The sequence below is a fragment of the Aphis gossypii genome, chromosome 3 (assembly GCF_020184175.1).
Source record: "Aphis gossypii isolate Hap1 chromosome 3, ASM2018417v2, whole genome shotgun sequence".
Lineage (NCBI taxonomy): Eukaryota > Metazoa > Arthropoda > Insecta > Hemiptera > Aphididae > Aphis > Aphis gossypii.
Genome location: NC_065532.1, coordinates 9,117,021 through 9,139,566, shown reverse-complemented (window position 1 = coordinate 9,139,566; position 22,546 = coordinate 9,117,021). Strand labels below are relative to the sequence as shown.

The following is a 22,546-nucleotide window of genomic DNA, read 5'->3' as shown; positions in this document are numbered from 1 at the left end:
AGTCTCAAGATTAAGTTCGTCAGTCGGAATTAGAACTCAGTGATCTATACTTCGAACCCTGCAGGACCGTTCAAAGCATCGAGCCGTTGTCGGCGTTGTCGCATCTCTTATACGTTGACAATAATAATTGATTCATCGTCGATTTTATATACACATTCTGAGGTGGGTCGTGGGTGACTGCTAATCTAGGTATGCTTTAAACAATTATTTTAATATATTATAATATAGTATAATACATAAATGTAAAAATTCCAATTTTACTAGTGAAACACAAAATTTATTTTGTGTAACTTATTATTATAATTTATAATATTATTATGTTCCCTTTTCGAAAAAAATGAAAAAAGATACATAGTATACTGTTACTATATGAACACGTAACATGTAAATATATTTCGTTTTCACACCGAGTAGTATATTTAGATACAAATAACATATATCTATAAAAACCTGAAAATTTCAAAATATTGGACATGTTCCCTAAAAATGTGGTACTAAAACCCTTAGAAAACTGTCAGGTTTAACAGTAAAAATTTGATGACGATATGTTGAACGGTGAAGATTCGTATGAGTGACAAAAAAATCGGGACTTTCTTTTATAGCATAGATTATGGTCTTACACGTGTATACTGTATATTCTCTTCTATTATGTTGGTGCCCAACCTTTTTTCTTCAGCAAGCTACATTAATAAAATAACGTCTTCATACGGGGCACCAATAATAGAAAATGTTTTAACGCATAATGTTTTATTTTATTTTATTTCATACTACCAATCCATTATGGATTTGATCTGTATTAGAATATATTTAACTTTGTTGAGAACATTAAGTTATTATTTAATACAAATTTTGCTATAATATTTATACATATTATACATGATACAAGTAGCTAACAGTATCAAATAAAACTTTTTAGTTGATGTTTATTAATCTTGTAAAATTTTAAAAATTATTCAACTATTGATTTTATTATTGATAATTGAAATTTAACAACAAATTTCAGGATTAAAATTAAAATAGTTTATAATATCTACTGTTTTATTATTATTATTATCTATAAATATTTATTAAAATCAAAAATAATAATTATAAATTTTTTTTTTTAATACTACAAGCTTTACCAATTATAACGTTTTTTTTTTTTTTTTGAAAAAAAGGAATTTTGAAATATTTGAATATTTGAATATAATATTTTCTTACATTGTTTTGTTTCAAACCTAAAACTGTCCGTAGGTCACTTTTCAAACTCGTAGACATACAACTATGGATTAATTATATTATATAATTGCCAAGTTGGATAAAAAAATAAATATTTTATTTTAACTAATGGTATAAACTTTATTATATTTATTATTTTTGAATTATTTTTATATTTGAAATTAATGCATTTCAATAAATTTGATTTATTTCATACTTCGATACCTATATTGTCTACATGGGTTAATATATTAAATTTTATTGTTATACAATTTATTATACCTATATTTCTTATTTAACAATAATAAAGTTAAATAAAATTAATCATGAATATATCGATTGTATTTTTAATCATTTATCCGTAACATGATTAATATTTTAATACAAATTCTTTTTTCATTCATATTATAAAAGGATCCATTGTGTTTGTGATAAATTAGTTTTTCCCATCTAGTTTGAAAAATAATGCTGCAAGTTTATAATCTTGTCCGTATACATACCTGTAGTTAAAGCTTATTAACTAATTATTATTTTTATTCAATTACAATATTCTCGTATATATGTACAAAGGGTTTCAATAAAAATCCACTAAATTGATACAAATGTGTAATTTTCTCGTGTGAAATTATACAAATTAACAGTAGAACGTATTTTTTAGTTATTATTTAAAAGATAAAAAATATTAAATAAATTGTTTTAATCATGATATTAATAAAAAAAGTTAATTAACTCTTTTTAAACTGACCTGGCTTAATGAAATCTTTCATATTATTTACTTAAAATTTGGATTTGAGAGAAAAAACAGGATATGTGGACTATAGATATTTAATTAAGAGTATATTTACTAATAGCATTGCTCAATTTGTTTAATATTATTTTTTATAATCCTTAAAGGAATACAATGTTTGTATTTATTTTGTAGTGTAACATTTGAAATACTATTAAGTAATAATATTTATATCAATATAATTTTATTTCCATTAGGTGTTGAGAGATAGGTAGTTAATTATTAACAGCGATTAGCAAGTAGTGAAAAACTGTTATATAATGTACCATTCATTATTTATAATAGTACATGGTAATAGTAATACAAATTGTATCGTTGGTTGTATTATATTGGAGTTCCAAATTTGAGGATTTTATCTTTGGTGAATTCGACGACTCTATTATTTAAAGGCGACAGTGGTTCAACCACTTTTGCGGCTACAGTAACCCAAACGAGTGAGAAATGTGACCCAAACTTACCACATTAAAGAACCTTATATCTTAAACAATCGATGAGAAAATATTTTCTTTCTCCGACAAACCGCATTACCCATCATGCGAGTGAAATAAAACATCAATGAATCGGACTATCGAAAGTTGCATAATTATTTTACTTACCTTTACGAATTTATTGTAAAACATCACTGTTTATTAAAATGTCATTAATTCATTATTAATAGATTGGAAAATAAAATAAATACTTTACGTAACGTCGGTACTTAAAAATGTACTTTAAAAACTTTTCGGTAGGTGTTTTCGACAAAAATTTTGTTTTTACATTTTTACATTAATTTAAAGTTTATGGCAGGAATTTAGGATGATAAAAGTTGAAATAATGTCACTTTTCAAATCGTTTTTCTGATATAATATCAAAAAATATTTGTAATTCTTGATGAATTAACTGATAATACAGAATAATTTAACTCTATTTTCTCAATAATACAGTTTGAAATTTGATTTTTAGAGTTTTTAAATATATTTATATAGGTACTTTATTTTTAAATTCTTAAATTATTTATATGGTAAAGAGTGTCCTTTGAAGATACAAACTTTTGTTTTTCAAATGAGATCCCATATTTTTTACTATACATTGTTCAAAGGATCACTTTTTTAAACAATTTGATGTACCAAATTTTCTGAATTTTATTTATAATATATTTAAGACAATGAATTTGGGAGATATTGAACTTATACGGCTAGATGTGATTTGAAAATATTGTAGTAATTAATATTAGTCTATTAATATTTTATAATTTATAAAAATTTCTGAGTATAATAAATAATAGATCATATACTCATATATACTCATAGTAAAAATGTATTTGTCTTTTGAAAAATAGAAGTTTACATCGTTATAAAAACCTGCGTAAGTTGTACAAAATTGATAATATTTTAATGATTTAGTGGGTGAGCATTGAGAATGTTGTTATATTAGTACATTACCTTGTTTTTATGGTATAATAATATGATTATTTGTACCTACCTTTTTTTAAAAAAAGTTTTTTCAAAACACTAATTATTTTTTTAAATGAAAATTAAACTCGAAAGTTAACAATAAAAAATGACATAATATTAGCTTTTATTTTTACTTACCACAGGAGTAGTAGTATACCTACCTATGTACTTTTTCTTTGTATTCAAAGGGTTTGAAAGCTGTTGCAGTAGGTAGTGATCTTGTATCAAAATCATAATATTTTATTACACTTATATTGTTACCATCATCCAGGCTTAGAGACTTGTAATATAAAAATATTAGTAAATAAATATGCTATTACATTCCTAAAAAAAAATTACAATAGTATGCTATATAAGTTACTAAATTAAAAATTGAGATACAATATTAACCCGTTTTAATTAAGGCATATTATATTAATGGAATATATATATATTTTTTTTTATAGACAAAATCACTTACTCACTTGGCGAATGGTAAGCAGGACGCGCATCGTCAACAAACAAATGAGAATCGACATGGCGAGTGAGCGTTATTGTTGTAACAGCTAATCATATTTTTATATTTAATCAATGAAAAAGTTAGTATATTTGCAACCTTTTAAAATATTATTAGTATTGATATTATAATCATATATATAGCTTATTTTACTTTAATATGCTATACACCGCGAACAGATACGTAAATGATGGAAATTTCGAGTCCCGTTCATCACTATCAGTAGTTGATCTATGCCGCAGTCGCCGTTTGTTCATTAATCCATCGCCACTGCTGTGCACCTTGACATTTAATAACGGAAACAGCCTTTAGGTATTTATTAATTTTTTGTAGTGTACAGTTGCAGCATTCGTCGATAACGACACGAGATGATTATTGAAAACGGCAAGTAAATCGAGAAACAATAACGAAACGAACAGAACACACGCATGCACGTGTCTCTTGAACCGAACACGGTCAAAGTATTTTTCTGGTAGCCTTCGGCTTTAACGCTCGCGTCCAAGCATAACGGAGGCAGAGGTGGCGGAGGCAACGGTCGTGGGTGCGCGAGGTCCGAGAAAAATGACCGAGGGTGGTTGGGGTCCGGAAATTTCATTAAAACAAAAAAAAAAAAAAACACGAAGGGGACGGTGGTGGACGAGACGAAAATATCCCTTTGGCCGGCGCCTTTTAACGAAAAGGGTTAAAAACATATACCCTCAGCTCAGAACGCTGTCGCTGCTGCTGCTGCTGCTGCTGTACGTACGAGGAGGCGGGCACAAAGACAATGGCGTCGAGAGTATATACAATAATTAGACTGCGACGCACACGCACGCCGACAGATAAGTCCACGGCCGAGGGGAGGGTGGTTTTAGGGGGTTGGGGTGGACGGCGAGAGTTTGCGTCGTCGTTAGTCTTGACTGTTCCGGTGGCGGTGGTGCTGTGTGTACACGGCGCGGAGACGGACCGCCGCCGCCGCCGCCGCCACGGGGATGGACTTTGGTTTCGATCTTGGTGGCGGCGGTGGCTCGGCGCGCCGCCGGTGTGCGTCTTTGCGGCAGCGCACGCCAAAGGTGTAACCCTTGCACACACCCCCTTCGCCGGCGCCGCTACCCCTGCACATCAGTGTCGACCGCCACCACCGTCGCCTTTCGCCCGTCCGAGTGAGTGCGTGCGTGTGCGGTGCCCATGTGGGCGCGTCCCGCCGCGACCGACTCGTCGCGCCGCGCTCTCCGGGCGAAAACCCCCGAATATTGCGGTCAAACGCGCACGCACTCGGGTCTCGCGCTCCGCCGCTTCATATATACCGCGACTGCGACGCGTTGCGTATACCGGTTACCGGAGCTCCGGTGCCGCGCCGCCGCCGTTTAACCGCGCTCGCTCACACACACACACATACACACATACACACACACACACATACGCTTACAGACTATATACAGTAAAAGCATTTATAGTTGCGGTGCCGCGTTTGTATAGTGCGCACGGCGACGTCGTTAGGTAGTGTAGTCGCTCCGGCGACTTAATACCGTCTTCGCCGACGATAATAATCATAATATCATAATTATTTTTACGAGTATCGTCCCTATTACAACACAATAGTTCCGTTATTAATGATACGACGACGAGAAACGCGGTCTTCAACACGTGGCTTTTTTTTCCGTTAAATATTATTTTATTATATCTTTATCATCGCCGCCGTCCGGTGATCGCAGTGCGTTTCGTAAATAATAAATTAAATAAAATATAATATAATATACACACGTGTGTAGTAGTACAACAACCGACACGACAGACAACACGGACGAGCGATTCACGAGCGCGGCGGCGTCGAAGGGACGCGGACGGAAGGAAGCAAAAAAAAAAAGAGCGGGAAACGCGGTCGTAAAAGTATAATAAAAAAAAAAAAAACACTACACTACAACCGCGGTAGGTGTACCGCCACTACCACCGCCACCACCACCGCCGCTGCCACCGCTGCCGCCCGTCACTCGCCAGTGCTGTCGAAAGTTTGTTTGTATTTTTTTTTTCGTTTTTTTTTCGACGGCGCGTCGGTGTTTTTTTCCCCTCCACTACCCGTCGGCCGATCAACGGCCTTGAATTGTTCCGCGATCTAACGCCGCCACGTTTTTAAATCACTTCGTTGTTGACGGCGACGTGACAAAGGTCAGTAATACAATAATAAAAATACGTATGATACCTATTTATTTGTCATTTTATTTGTGCTATTATTATTTATTATTATTATTATTGTCGTATTTTGCGTATCGCGTGATTGATATTCTCTTGGCATTTGGGAAATGGGAATAATATCATACTCAAAGTATTATGCATATTGTAGTGTGTGTCTTAAAGTTGAGCTTTTTTTGGCTATTTTGTTTTTTTTACTTAATCTTCGATTTTTAACTGTACATATAATATCAAAAGTACCTATTTATTCAATTTTAACAACATTAATATTCTACTTGTCATTTATTTATCCGAAAAATGTTTTGATTTAATATTTTTCCTATAACCATAATCCATTATGCCATACATCTAAATTATAACCACCATTCATTTTAGCGACAATACTATTAGATGACACTATTAAAATAATAATATATTATATAGGTACTAATTTAAAATTCATATCTATTCCATTTTACAATTCTTTATATAGTTTATTCTGTTATAATCCAATCGGCAATCATTCATCGCATTACACGTACTTACTTTTAATTAAAAAATATAACTTATGTGCAATATTGCATATCACATATGTTAATAATTTTAAGTTTGTATAGTTGAACAATAGGTAGGTATAATTATTTTAATCGTTTGTCAATACCTACTAATACTATAATAATATTTACCTACTTAGGTAATATTTTTTAGTAAGTACATTCAAATAGTATATAGTTAATTATTAAAGATTTCAAATCATAAAATTGAGATTTATACATATTAAGAATAAATTAATCACGTAACATAAATTATCATTATACACTAAAATAAGTATTTTAGGTATGTTTTTAAATTTTACTTTAGATCATTAATATTATTTCCAGTTTTTTAAACAATCTTTACTTACCTTTTATAAATATCTCATTAAACGGTGAGTGATATTAATTATAATTAATACTATTAAAGTTCAAAGTCTTTACAACAAGCTCTTTACAAATGATCATTGTACAATATTATATTGTGTTACTATATTTTTAGTTCATATAGTAGTATAAATCACTAACTTTATTTACGTAAAACATTTCTAATAGTAGTCCATCAGTATGTGCTAGTATTAGTTTTATTGTAAACTACAAAGTTGCCAACATTTTAAATCACTGCGAAGTTTTAAAAATTATTTTATAACTATCTAAAATTATTATACTACCTATATTATAATATATGGTTATAACTTATAATATTGAATTGCCATTAGTTATAAATTATAGTATAATAGGTACCCATAATATTATGGTTTTGGTTAAGCTAGGTTTTTAATGAAAATTATGCAATCAAAATTAACATTTTCCGATTTTCAGACCTATACATATGACATGTATTTATAATATATTATGCATATTTTTATAATACTGTTATTTATGTATTGTATTATATTTTTATTACAATTATTGAATTATGAAGAAAAAATAAATTTGTTGTATACAGTTTAGTATATTCATTATTTAGTGTATTCGCCTAGTTAATTATTATTATTATTAAAGTTAAATTCTGTTAGTAGTTGGTTTAAGTACTTTACTCTAAATATGTATTATGTTGAACACATAAAAATCACATATTTTAGATAAAATAAAACGTTAAATTATAATTTGTTTGCAAAATATCTGCATAGTGCATACTCAGCACACAAATATAATATGACGTATTATATATTTAAAATTATTTTCTACACAAATATTACATGGATGTTTTATTATAGACATGCATTAAAAATAATTATATATTAGCGCATTGCGAAGGAGTATCAACGACATAACTATTAATGCCATTTGTGTAACGGAATTTCGGAATTTCTGTGTAATATATTATTATATTGTAGTGTCTTTACGATATTGTAGATGTTTTACCGAGGGTGTAAACACTTATTGCTTCTCCATTCAACCAGACTTAAACTTTAAAGCGGAAGTACAGCAATGTGACGTGTCTTTAAGTATTTCACACCGGTTATACACCTTGCACGTAGAACGTTTATCGTATCCCTTTAATTCTATATTCTCGTCAACCCTTTTGATAGATTAAAGGGGATTCAAAGATGTAAGCATGGAGAAAAATGAATCTCATTCAGTAAAAAGCTCTCGTTAGTCGTTACTTATATAGATGTCACATTGTTGAATTATCATATATTTATACCCAATTTAAATATCACTTAATATTATGAATTGTACAATTGTACAATTGTATACTTTGTAGGTAAATAAAATGTACCAAATCTTATTAAGTACAAGATTGAGCTTACAATGATTATTTTTAACATTATTAATAATATTTAAAATATAAATTTAAATATGAAAACAATTTAATATGTTCTGTTATGGATAGTTCTATTATCGATGGGCCGATAATTGTTTGTATTACCTATAGACGTATATGTCAAAGTATATTGTTGATTTTCATAAATATATAGTTTAAAAATAACTATTGTATACATTGTTAAGTAAAGAATTTTATGTTTTATCTTTTTCGTGTAGAAAATTGTATGAAGTCATTCTAACCAAACAAGCTACCTAATGTATTATATTTATATACATATTATTATGTAGTATTATGATTTATGAGTATGCAAATTTAACTATTATAGTTGTGTAGGTAACTTACAGAGTATTAGTTAACTTTGCGGAGTGGAAAAAGTTTACAAACACATACTTAAATTTTAAAATACACTTTTGTATCACGTATTTTAATTTCATAAAAATACAAAATATAACACAGTTTCTTATATATTATAAAATTATAACCTGCATAAAATAGTCGTAACAATAATCACGATACAAGGAGAATTTAAGAGTTCAAATTCTATAAATTTTTAAAATGCAGACAGATTTTATATTACAAGCCCTTCCGAAATCATAATATTATATATGTACCCATGATATTATATTCTAGTTGGTCTTAGATGTCGCCACTTCGTCATCGTAGTGATTTTGAAATATACGTAATGCCGTCATAATAACATAATATAATATTGTATAATCGTTTCACTCGATTTTTCAGAGCCCCGTCCGTTACGTATTTACCGAGAGCAACGACCGCGGATTACCGCCGTGGCGGGATGGTGGTCAAGGGTGCCCAGATGACTGGCGGCGGCGCCGCCGCTCCCGGTCCCGCGGCCGCCGACGACGGCCTGTCGGACGCGTACGCCAAGATGACCGCCGACATACTGGCCGAACGGTCGCTGGGCGATTTCCTGTCCGAGCACCCGGGCGAGCTGGTGCGCACCGGTAGTCCGTTCCTGGTGTGCACCATACTGCCCACGCACTGGCGGTCTAACAAGACGCTTCCGGTGGCGTTCAAGGTGGTGGCGCTCGGCGAGGTTCCGGACGGCACGGCCGTGACCATACGAGCGGGCAACGACGAGAACTTTTGCGCGGAGTTGCGCAACTGCACTGCCCTGATGAAGAACCAGGTGGCCAAGTTCAACGATTTGCGGTTCGTCGGCAGGAGCGGCAGAGGTCAGTGTCCGTCATAATATCTATATAAAAATATTATACAGTACTCGCTTATTAGATAACACGACACCGTAAAGAGTGCTTCACAGCTGACCTCGATACGTGAACAGTGATTTCTGGTTCTAGAAAACTTAGACTCCGGTCGACTGCACTGTCGTTTTCATTTTTAAAACTTGTAACATAACCTTGTATAGCATTCACTTGTAAATTAGATAAAAACACCAAATTCTGTTAAATATGAAAACGAAAGGATAAAAATTCTTAAAGCGGTTGTATGATTTCTTTTACGTTTATTTTAATTAAAACGTTAATTTTGAAATTTATACCCCACAAGTTTTGCTTTAGAAAATCCTACACAGTTTTCTTATGAAGCATTTTAGTTATTTTGAAACCCTTGACTGAAATCCGGATATTGATAAGTTTATAGAGAAGGAATCATAGTAATTATTAAGAATTCTCGTTGATTCTTGCTAGCATTATTTTTGACTAGAAATAGATGTTTTTTGCTGATGTACAATTTATAAATACCTTTTATAATATTATAAAAAGTTATCCGCAATAATCTATTTGTGCCATTGTTTTGCCTATATTTTTCATCCACTTCCTTTTGTATTTTCGAAATATCTGTCTGAATACTTTTAAAAATTATAATGAAATTTTAATAACTTTAAATATTGTAAAACACAATACTGTATTGGATACGTTATAGTTTTCACAAAACAATACTATTAAGTATTATAAAGCATAATATTTCACTTACCTAAATATGGTTATGAGATAAATATAATATATGTATTCATATGTATGTTTTATGCAATAGAAAATGAAAAAATTATATAAACTTAAAATATAACTATAATAAAAACCATAAGAATATTCAACAAAATTAAGTGTAGTATTCTGTACTTTAAACTATGTAGAAAAGATTTTAGCATCATTAAGAATAAATGCGACACAATATCGGAAAATAATTTTATTTTTAAATACGAGTATTTCAAAATAGTTGATGACTACCATTGAATTTCTTTAAATATCTTTACGATTAATGTTTTTAGATTGCATATCAAATTTTAATTGAATACTATGTAAGATAATATAATTAAAGACGAAAACTATTTGCAAAAGTTTTATATTTTTAAAAATTGCTTTCATGTAATGATGTAATAATTTATGATATTTTGTTACATTTTTATCTAAATTTATAACACAAGTTTAACGTTTGTTACAATCATATAATTATATTTTAGAAATTTGAATTTTTTGATTTTTAATGGTATTGCATTTCAACAATTTATTATTTAAGGCATGTCCAGAAAACAAAGATAAAATATAATATACAAGTTAAATTCTTTATTTTAAAACATTTAAAACTTTCGAATTACAAAAATAATTTCTATAAAATATGGTCAACAATTAATACAATAGTATATTAATACCTACTTATTTGTTTTTAAAAAGAAAATCATAAAAACAGTTACAAATTCAAATTTTAAATAAAATAAAAATATAGTTTAAAATAATTTAAACACCATCAGTCAGATTTTGATTCGACTGATGTCTCGTTAACATTTTTAAGTCACAATATTCATAGCACCACCAGTTACAAACTTTTGTCTAGAACATTTTTCAACTTTTTGCGATTTACGAAACGTTTGTAAACTACAGGATGAGTATTATTGAACGAAAGCAACGAATGCAATGTACGTCGTGTCTTTTGAAAAAATATAAAACTATATAACTTTTGGCCAGACACAACCACGTCGATGGACAATAATAATTAGTATCGCCTTCAATTAAAATGTAATAATTAAATAAACCCTAAAAAACTAGAGTGGTAACACGATTTACAAACGTTTATATTGTACTGCCGCGGGTTGTCGTCGACACGACTTTCCGCTCAATTATAATAATTACGTGTGTGCACGAATTGCCGTCGGTCGTTTGTACACATGTATAATATACATGTGTGTGCACTGTGCATAGTACGACTACAGTTATTATCGCATAAATGTCGCGTTTTTCCGACGCGATTTATCATTCCCCCTCATTATGTTTTTCCGACAAATTAACACGATGATGATGTCGACCACCTCTCTCGGTGGTGTGGTGTTTTTATATTTTCAGTATGAGTGATATATTATGTGAACAGAACGATGTAAATAAGCACTCGTGCGGTGGAAAAATAAAGAGAGAAAATAATGTAAACACACGCCGTCATCAACTGTCTCCGTCCGTTATACACAAACCTACACACAAGCGCTCACACACACACACACACACACACGTATTATACGTACTTTAATGGGGTGGACGTCAGGTCAATCCGTCGCGATTTCCCCTCATCGGGACACGACCGTTTTCTCGTTGTGTACGCTTTATCTGAAAATTTACATGGCATGGCGATCCCCTTTTGATCATTATAATTGTGTATACAGAGGGATTAACTTAGAATATTCATCCCAATTTTTCTTTTAATAATGAATTTATCCAATTTCTGAATTTAGTTTTAAATATTATGCTTAAAGGCAATATTCTGAAATTCTCAAGATTATTTATCCTACTTAAGAAGTATCATGTAGCGATATAAGCTTCTGTTTTTCAAATAATTACTCTTATTCTATTTTTTTTTTTTTTGTCTTAAATTATTTAGTGGATAAATTTTTTGTAAATTTTCAAGCATGTGATTCAAAACTTGAAGGAATACTTAGGTTTTCAGCTATTTTAAGAATAATTTATAGTAAAAAAGGGAGATATATAATATTTTAAAAAGAAAAAAATTGAAGTTTTTATATCTCCATACAACATTTTATAATGATACAGAAAATGTCTCAAGAATTTAAAAATATAATCATTAAGTATATTTAAAATCAGATTTTAAATAGCTGCATTATTGAAAAAAGGGAATATAAAAGTACTCGGTGAATCACTCTGTACATAAGTCGGGCCTTCTTGCAGTATATTATATACTGTATGTGACAGTTTCGTAGCACGTAACCGGAGGGTTGACCGACGAAGACAAGACCGTCATTGTTATGTACAATAAGATAAAAGTTTTCACGTCGCTTAATTGTATTAAATTATAACTACACAAAATATACTGGTTTTTAAAGTGGGCACTTGGCTTATTATTAGAGTTACCGATATTTCAACTGTTTATGGTGGCGTCTTGAATTTATTTGTTTACCAGCGACGATATTGCTCTTTGATACTGTTGATTAGTCCTATTTTCAGTAACTACATTAAATATTGAAACATGATATACTTTATCATTTCCGGATACCGTAAAAATCAGACACTGATAAATTGAATATCTACTTTTAAAATAATATAGAACACAAATTAGCATGTGCGAGGTAGTATAATGGGTTTTTTCACCGATTTGTCAATATGTCATCACATTAAAAATTACGTTTTGTGAGAAGTTTCTTATAATAATAGTTTTTGTTTGCGTTACAGGCAAGAGTTTTACCCTGACCATAACTGTGAGCTGTTCGCCCCCACAAGTTACCACTTACAATAAAGCCATCAAAGTCACTGTGGATGGACCTAGAGAACCACGCTCCAAAACACGTAAGTACAACTATATATTATAATCATTTCAATATATATATTTTTTAAAAACTGAAAATTTCACAAGTGAACCTGAATTTTTTACAATTACTTTAATCGAATTAAAACATGCGATATTTAACATAATATTTGAATCATGACCCGAAAGTTAATTAATTTTTTTATTGATATTTGAAAATTTATGTAATTTTGTATTGCCTACACAACTGCATGATACAGCATTATGTTCGTTTTAGTTAATAATAAGTGCCTTGTTAATTTTATTATCCTATAAGAAGTAATTTGAGTTTAGGTCAAAAACTTAAGTCGACATAAGTATTTTTGTATTTTTTCACTCAATAATACACACGAGCCATAATAACTGCATAACATCATAATATTATCATACTAATAAGTTAAAATACTACAAATTATTTTAACCATAAATTATTAGTTTATCTGGAATTTGATAATTTTTTAGGACAACCAATTTAAAAATTGGTCCAAATTACTATACTTTGAGTTATAAATACGTAAATGTTTACTTTACGCGATCCAAATGAATAAGCCACTGCTTGAAATACATCACAATAATAGCTATTTTAATGATAATAATAATTATACGCTGTCGCGAGTGTCTTTGTGCCAGTTTTCAAACAAACGATGTGACCGGAATGCGTTTCGGGCGTTTTTGAGGTCGAACTTGTGTTTTTTACGAGGGGTGCAGACCGTCACCCGCCGCCGACGTTCTTTACGACGGCCATTCCCTTTTGCCTACATCCCGCCAACAATACACTGCGCACATCATGAAAGGCATTTTCGACGCGGTTTGTTTATAAGCACGCCGCGGTCTTTTTAAACGACAAGCCGGCATTTCAAAAAGAAACGTTGAAATAAAACAAAATCATGTTTACGAATATATATATATCATATTATTATATTATATGTCGGCGGCGGCGGCGTCTTCTCTGTCGGTGTTCGGACGGCATAAACACTTTGAGCTCGCATATTTTATATAGGGCACCATAAAAGACGGTCGTCCGGCCCGTAGCCACGAGAGAATAATATTATATATACGGGGTGAACAATTTAACGTAAGCCACTCATCATTTATGGAAAATTCTAATGTTTTTAAAAATATTTAATTTTTATAATTTTAAGTCGTTATACATAGCATATAATATATTTCATTTTTAGAAAAAGAATTATATTTTCATTATTTTAAATGATCTTTCATTCTTTTGAAGGATAACAAATATTTTAAATTTCATATTATGAAGAAGCAGAATACTTCTTAGGTAAGGAATCGAAAAAATTAAACAAAAATTACGATTTGAAAAAATAATGAATACCTATATAATATAATATATTATGGCCGTTGGACTAATGTATTATATATATAAAATGTTGTTTTTTTTTTAAATTAAATAAAAAAATATTTTCAAAAACATTAATAGTTTTTGAAATAATGAATGTCTAACGTCAAATGGATCACCCGGTATTTGTGTATATGTATATAAGACCACGTGTATAGAGTGATGTATATGTGTGTATATATAAACCCAAACGATCCGGACAAATCACGAGCCTGTGAACTTTAGACGTTCACGCCGCGTTTAATGACTTTGGAAACTGATCGCCTTGACGATTCGCCATCATTTATTATACCGCTGGGGAAGGACGTCGGCGGTAGCGGCAGGCAGGACAGCGTGTGGGATAACCACACACGTGCCTGGCCGTTGCAGCTGTTGTACAGGTCCCCATTAATTGCCGTTTCCACTTTAGACGCTCGTGAGTGATGTAAAGGACGCTTAGATCCAGATAAATATATATATATGCGCGTAACACAGTTTCAACTTTTTCCAAAGGCATTATCCCGGAAAATAGTATCGGAAAACTCGAGCAAAAGAACACATTATTTTTTCGTCCAATACTACGCCGGCGTTTATACAGCATGTTTTGACACGCCACTGTCAAACAGCATCGCGTTTTTACGATGTCTGAATCATAAATCGTTTTTTTAAAATGTTTTAAATATTAGTTTAATTTATGAATGATGTATTATAATTAGTATAATAACTCGATAATATGTAACTTAATATAATTTTCAATTATTATTTATATGCGATTTTTATATTTAAAATTCAACTATACATTTCACCACTTTCACATTATAAATGAAAATAGTGAACATATTTTATTGATCATAAGCCATGTAAACCAAAAAGGAAATGTTGATGTGATTTTTTTTCATTACTTTTTAATATAATTGTTTCAATAATATACCAAGTATTTTTGAAATGTCAATTTATACTTTACAAATAAATGTTAGTTAGTTAGTTTTTATTATTTTAGTTACATCAAAAACGATGTAAAAGGTTGGATTTAAATTTCTTTGGAACTTGTATGTTGTAAATAAACTAAAAATGACAGTTGTCATATTCTTTAAACATTATGACAACAAGAATACATAACCACTAATCAGTAATCAATAACCATTTTTATTAAAAAAAAATAGTATTTTTATTTTTAGACTATCATCAAATATACTGTCAATAATATTATTTTTCAAAATTTATTTTTGACTATGTTCTATGGAAAAAACTCAATGCACGTCGTCGTTATTTCTTTATAATATTAATTATTAATATAATAACATTCCCACCCATTAATCCATAGAAAAAAATTGCTACCATTTAAAACACTTTTAATATGATTTAATGAAGCCAATTAAATTGCTCTAAAACGTAACTACTGCTCCGTTTAGGATCAAAAATTGAATTTGAAACATATTAAGTAACAAAATCTTGATATAGTAATATACGAGTATAATATAATAACCAGATAATACACTTGAAAACATATCTAACCTATGCATGATTACCTAATTTGTTTTAAATTAGTAATATTATACTTTGTGGTTTAAAATATTAAATAAATCTAGAAAAGAGTAAACCTATATTTGATATAGGTACCTTTACCGGGCTTTACCTATATCAGGACCAGATTATGTATATATTGTGGCGTAATCCTAAACCACGCGGTCACTGACTCGTTCTCTGATGGAATCCTTCTTGGTGACGGTCGGTCACGTATATTTATTTTATCTTTGTAACTCGTCTTCTTCGGCTTTTGTATATTATCAATATTCTCTTAACAGCAAAAATGTTTAATATATGTAAAACGCACAGTGGAATATTTTAAAAGAATAAATAACTTATTATGTAATACTGCACTGTATTAACATGATATTATATTTGTATGAGAAGATGATTATGGTTTTTAATTTCAAACATTAATTTTAAGAAATGTGCATATGACATTATACCTTATCAAATATGAGTATTTGGATGTGTTTCATATTACGAAATATAATTCTATGTGCAGAAATCATGACGTATAGGCATACAATTAAAAATAGTGTATAAGCTTTAATATAAAAATGTATGTGTACGAGGTTCAGATACGGTTATGGACTTATGGTACATCTTTATAAATCTGTTATACTTTTATAGCAAAAACACAAAAATATAACTCGCGAAATATTTTCCCTATCTCTCGTTTCCCGCGTAAACGACCGTTTTAGCTGTTTGATAATTTAATTAATAATAGTATAAAGAAAAGTAAAACTGTAATTATAAATTATTGCTGTTGGCCTTTGATGCTGTTTTGAACGCATGAATAAACCAAAGTCAAGCAAAATCATATGCTCGAAATTGTTGTTACATTATATTATGACTATAAATATTATTAAATTACACTCTTATCAAAACGATGTCTGAAGTTATAATAAAGCAATAACCATCAAATTCCATTGTCTTATACATGATATAATAAAAATAATTTTAATTTAAATTCTAAGGATTTTTTTTTTTTTTACTTCTAGGACAACAGCAACAGTTTCATGCCTTTGCGTTTGGACAAAGACCGTTCTTATCAACGCACTTCGCTAATCCATTGGATCCACTGCACAGGACTGCCGATCCACTTGCTTTCCGCATGCCAGCCATGGCAAATTGTCAAAGTGAGTTCGTACACTTAATACTATAATCACTTCGCCATGAAAACGGCAATCCGTATTTCTTATACTTTATTTTTGGGGGAGTTTATTTAAAACTCGGTAACTAATAACTGCAGGTATAACACAGGGGTGGTGCGTGTATCTGTACACGAGGGTCGATTCCCATGGGTATATAATGTTCTTTTGAAACGATAACAAACGACTATAAAATAAAGTAATATCATATTACGCGTGTATGTATCTTTTCGATCTTTTTTAACTATCAACGCATTGGGTTTAAATAATATCTGCTTCGATTACATACACCCCCCGTCATACCTAATGACAGTGTACTAATACTATAATGTAGCGATATCTATTAAATGCATTGTAGCGTTATAAGTTACAACACGGTTTTACGTGGTCTAAATACACAAAACCAATAATTTTAATAACAATAATAAGAGGTTAGGTTAGGTTTATTATACGTATTGTTATTGTTAATTTTTCAATTTTTATTATTTTTATGGTAATATTGATATTTGCAGCTGTCGTGTATTATGTAATGACGCAATTATATTCACTGCACCGAACTGTTGTAATAAAGGTTTAGATAATTTATAAAAATTGATTTTGTACCAAAATATTCGTCCAGTTGAATTTGTAGAAATAAAATACATGGTTATAATATTGGTAATGTGAAAACGATAAAACGAATATCCCTTTAAGACGAAAAATGTGTTTTGTTCGAATTCATGTGTTTTAAATCCCTCTATATAACTCGGTTATCTGGAATGTATATACATTCTATATTATATTCAAACGCATGTGCGAGCCGTAAATCGTACCTCAAGTCCATTATACCACTAGTGATGTCGAAATATACGCTTATGTTTGATAAACCGTGTATCGTCTAGTTAAGGCAAGCAACGAATCATCTGACTTATGAAAAAACGTTGTGTTTATATTATTATATTTGTGTGATGCATCGGTAAAACGGTGTCGTGGTTGCAATTTTTTTTTCGTATACCGCACACGACAACAATGACATACCGATGAAAAAACGATATATAACATCGCGTGTAATACATATTTTATAATGCAATATCGTAAGAGTGTGATGAAAAACGATAAAAACATATTACTACATTTCGGTCGTTTAACTAATGCGGAACGGACGTTTAATGATGATAACAATAATTATAATCGTCGCATTTGCTTACCTACCGAGGCGATTCGCCACCACAGGACGTATAATATATTATACATTTATTATTATTTCGTCCGGGTGGCGGCCAACGTGCGGTCGAGTACAATATTCTATTATGTATAATATTATAACTTAGTTGTGTGTACGCACTCGACATCATCAATTCACGCGCGCACAATCCATTCGGCCCAAAGTCGCGGTTAATGATCGCGAAACGGATTTGGACATCATGTGGCTTGGTGTATCACGGTGTCACGGCCTAAACGATTTTAGTGCCGTCCCAGACAAGCGTATATTTAGCGTACATTTATACACACACACATAATATGTGTATTCTTAATACTTATATCGTACGGCAGCGATAATCTCATTTCTCCGGTTCATTCATCATCTCGCTCACACGAGTGAATCGACTCGTGTGCGGGGGAGTAGGGTATAGTATGGTCGTCAGATTACTTATGTTTAACGTGTTGATATGGGTGGATGAAGGCGATTGAGATGAGGATTTTCGTATTTGTGGCAGAGGCGTATAGTACACAATAATATAATTTATGATCAACATCTTATAATGATCGATAGTTAAACAATAATACATCCCTGGCGATCGATAGTCGATACTTATACAGTGTTATAATAGGTATATAATATACACTAAATATTATTCTTCAAATGATAATTTTTCATAAAATTTATATTATTACAATATTTATTTCACTATTATTTGTCTGAATGCAACTAGTTTTTTCTTATAATCTTCAATTACCTAGGTAAAGCAAATTTTTGAATTAATAATTATTAATGCAAGATTTATATTTATTTATTTACTTATATTATAATAAATATTAAATTACTAATAATGTACTATATTTTAAAATATTATGCATTATCGTACCTGGTACCTACAGCCTACGATATTACGTTACAATTTTGAAAAAATCGAAACGATATAATTACACAAAATTACATCGCCTACCATCTCTAGTGTAAATTGTACGAGTATTGCATATTTCAGTAATAATATGAAGCCTGTACAATACAACGGTATATTTGTATAATAATGAATGATAACGTTGACCACAAATAGAATTTGTTATTTTACATCGATGTTGCGGTTGTTCGCAGATATGGGCCAGTTCGCTCCTCATCATTCATGGGGATACTCTCATTCGACAGCGTACTCGACGTGGCCGGGCGGAGGCGGATGCACGAACTTCACGCCGCCCGCGCTCACCACTGGCTTCACCGGTACCGTTGCCGCGTCCGAACTTCACACCTCCTTGTCGGCAGGACACCAACACGACTTGTTCGCGACGTGTACCGTCAACGCGCAGACTACAGCCGCCGGTAAGTACCTGCAGATATTATACTATTATTATCATAATGTTATGCTGACTGACGAACTGTTTCTAAAAACACGTATTACGTCACCCTGCAGGTCTTCCTAATCTAAATTTTGCAATTTCTTTCCTCTTAATATTTATTTCTTAGCTCATTTCCTTAGAATCCAGGAATCCGCAATCAATTACAGTATTACATCCGATCTACCTGTTTGCTCAGATACACTGATCAATCACTGGTCAATCAGATATCATTTTCTAACGCGTGCACAATGTAATAATTTGGTGTTAATTGTTTTGATGTAACTTCTATTCGTACGATCAAGTTAGTTAATAATTAATATAATATAAATCTGAATTAGTTAAGTTAAAGTCAGCTTAAAAACTATTCAACTATTAGATAAAACAAGTAAAAGACAATAAAAAGTTTTTTAATTCTGTTTTAATTACCATTTAGGTCACTTAAAGCGATTATGCAAATTTTATATTTTTTTTCAATATCTAGTACTTAATTATTAGTTATTATATCTATTTCGTTTAGTATACTCGTATTTTATCTTAATTGATGCACCGTAGTAAAACAATTATACGTGTTTGTATCCACTACATTATTAAATCAGAAATTATTATTCTGGAATATTTATTTTTATTTGAAGTTATTAGTAAGCACAAAAATATCTAATGAACACAGTTTTAAATTCAAAAATGCGTTTACTTACCATGACTTTAACTTATCTACTATATATTATGTAGCTAAATTATTAGAATTGTCTAGTTTATAGTTCTGTAACTACGTTGATAAAATAACTAACCATAACTAAACTTATTTAAAAAAGTATTACTAGGTAACCAAAGGCCTGTTAACTGCTAAAATTATGTCACGTTCTTGTCACAAATCCTCTTAATCTCAAAACTATATCCGAAAATCCCGTAGACGTGACGTGATATAATACAACCTAAAACCTCCATAAATGGACACCTCTCAAAAGTGGAACATTTCCAATAGTGAATACAATTAAATTTCTCTACAAAAATGTATGTATTTACTATACAACAAGAGTTATAACTTATAACCTATAACACTCTTAATAGTGGACAACTAAACATAAAAAACTCATAATAAAAAACATAATAAACTACCTTTCATTAATGGACATAATACATATTATTATAATATTATCAAAGACGCCTTGTAATCAAAAATACTATTTTTTTTTATATCTCTTCTAAATGTTCATATTTTAATATGAACAGCACTTGATGAATGTAACAGTATAACGAAACTATAAGAGCTCGTCGCGAATTTTTGTTTAAGTGATGCCACCGTTTGCCGACACGACCGGCGCGACCGTCAACGGTACAGGCGACCTAGAGCACCAGCTACTGCTGTCGTCGTCGGCGACAAACTGTCACCAACAACACGACCGGACCGGATTTCCGACGGTCAGGGGTTACCAGCAACAGCAATCGGCCGTCAACGATCTGCAGACGATGCAGCCGCCGCCGGCGCCGGACCTGCACCCGTCAACGTCGTCGGGACCCCGGTCGACCGACTCGTCGGCGCCCGACTCGCCGACCGAGCCCGGCGGGTCCGCGGACGATATGATGGCCATCGGCCACGCGCACGGTTACGACCAGCTAGGCGGCGGCGGTTACCACGGTGGCGGTCACCCGACCACGGGTATGCAGATACCGGCGTCGTTGCAACTCTACTCGCAGCTGTACCACGCGTCCGCGACCGGAAACATGACCAGACACCATCACCATCACCATCACTACCACCAACCCGGCGACGACGGAGGCGGCGGCGGAGACGACGATCATCTGCAGGTCGCCGGCGCCACCCAGAGGCCGACCCAACAGGCCGTGGCCGCGGCTGACCACTCGGCCGTCTGGAGACCTTATTGAGTGGTACAACCAACACGACCGTCCGCGGATCAGCCTAGCCCATTTATTATAATACGTAATAATATGTATGCCTTCCTACAGTATATAATATTGTCATTACGATGTATTTGATATTATGTATAATATTACGATAATATTAATATCGCAGACGAAACCGTTTAGATTAAAAATAACTAAAATAACTACTCGTAAGTCGTATGTAATACGTAAGATAATAATATTATTATTGCGATTATTATAAGACTATTCCTAGATCAATAGATCATATTATTTGTATTATTATTATTATTACTATTATTATTAATATTATTAAACATTATGTATACTTATATAATAGGCATATTGTGCAATATGATGTTTATAAAAACCTTGTGATTCGAGTAATATTATGTATGAAATATACGTTAACGTGCAATATATTAAACGATGTTCTAATCATATTTATCACACTATAGGCGATCCTGCACGCTGATGAAAAATCGAATAATATGACCGTGGACGGTGTTTTTCACTCCGTTAAATGTAAGCTACCGCAAATATCTCGAGCGCCGACGTCGTCTGTACGATTTACATACAAAAAAAAAGCACAGGTCTGGAATTATTTACAATCACGTGGGGTGGCATGGAAGTAGGATATAGGGGATGAAAACCACTAAATGGTTATATTCTCTTACAGATAAGTCAGTCGACTTTTATATAAGTCCGTTATATTACAATACTATAGTATCACATTGGTTCAAACAGTCCGGCGACTGTTTTTTTTTTTTTTTATAAAATACGTCTGATAAACTCAAATATTCGGCACGTTTCCGACTACCACAAAAGTGCGATAGACTGGGCCTAGGATCGCACACATTCGCTTTTATACAATATTAAATTTATAAAGTTGTACAACTATTACAATATAATAATATAGTTTTGACGGTGCGCATGTATATCTGCACAGTCTCGAGTTTCATCAGCCCTCGAAAGGCAGAATAT

At 31.8% G+C, this 22,546-nt stretch overlaps 1 protein-coding gene across 1 annotated transcript; it reads left to right on the top strand.

Moving 5' to 3' along the window:
• The first annotated feature begins 4,799 nt into the window (after positions 1–4,799).
• LOC114126750 (runt-related transcription factor 1-like) lies at positions 4,800–21,982 on the top strand. Its single transcript, XM_050204932.1, has 6 exons — positions 4,800–6,058; positions 9,107–9,564; positions 13,018–13,131; positions 16,997–17,134; positions 19,443–19,664; positions 20,973–21,982. The coding sequence occupies exons 2-6, from the start codon at positions 9,165–9,167 to the stop codon at positions 21,563–21,565; spliced, it is 1,467 nt and encodes a 488-aa protein (XP_050060889.1). The 5' UTR covers positions 4,800–6,058; positions 9,107–9,164; the 3' UTR covers positions 21,566–21,982.
• The last annotated feature ends 564 nt before the right edge of the window (positions 21,983–22,546 follow it).

What these genes read in the sequence shown, in the direction of transcription:
- LOC114126750 (XM_050204932.1), top strand. Translation starts at nt 9,165, where the DNA reads ATGGTGGTCAAGGGTGCCCAGATGACTGGCGGCGGCGCCGCCGCTCCC. An exon ending in CGTCGGCAGGAGCGGCAGAG is followed by an intron (nt 9,565 to 13,017) that starts GTCAGTGTCCGT and finishes TTTGCGTTACAG; the next exon opens with GCAAGAGTTTTACCCTGACC. An exon ending in AGCCATGGCAAATTGTCAAA is followed by an intron (nt 17,135 to 19,442) that starts GTGAGTTCGTAC and finishes GGTTGTTCGCAG; the next exon opens with ATATGGGCCAGTTCGCTCCT.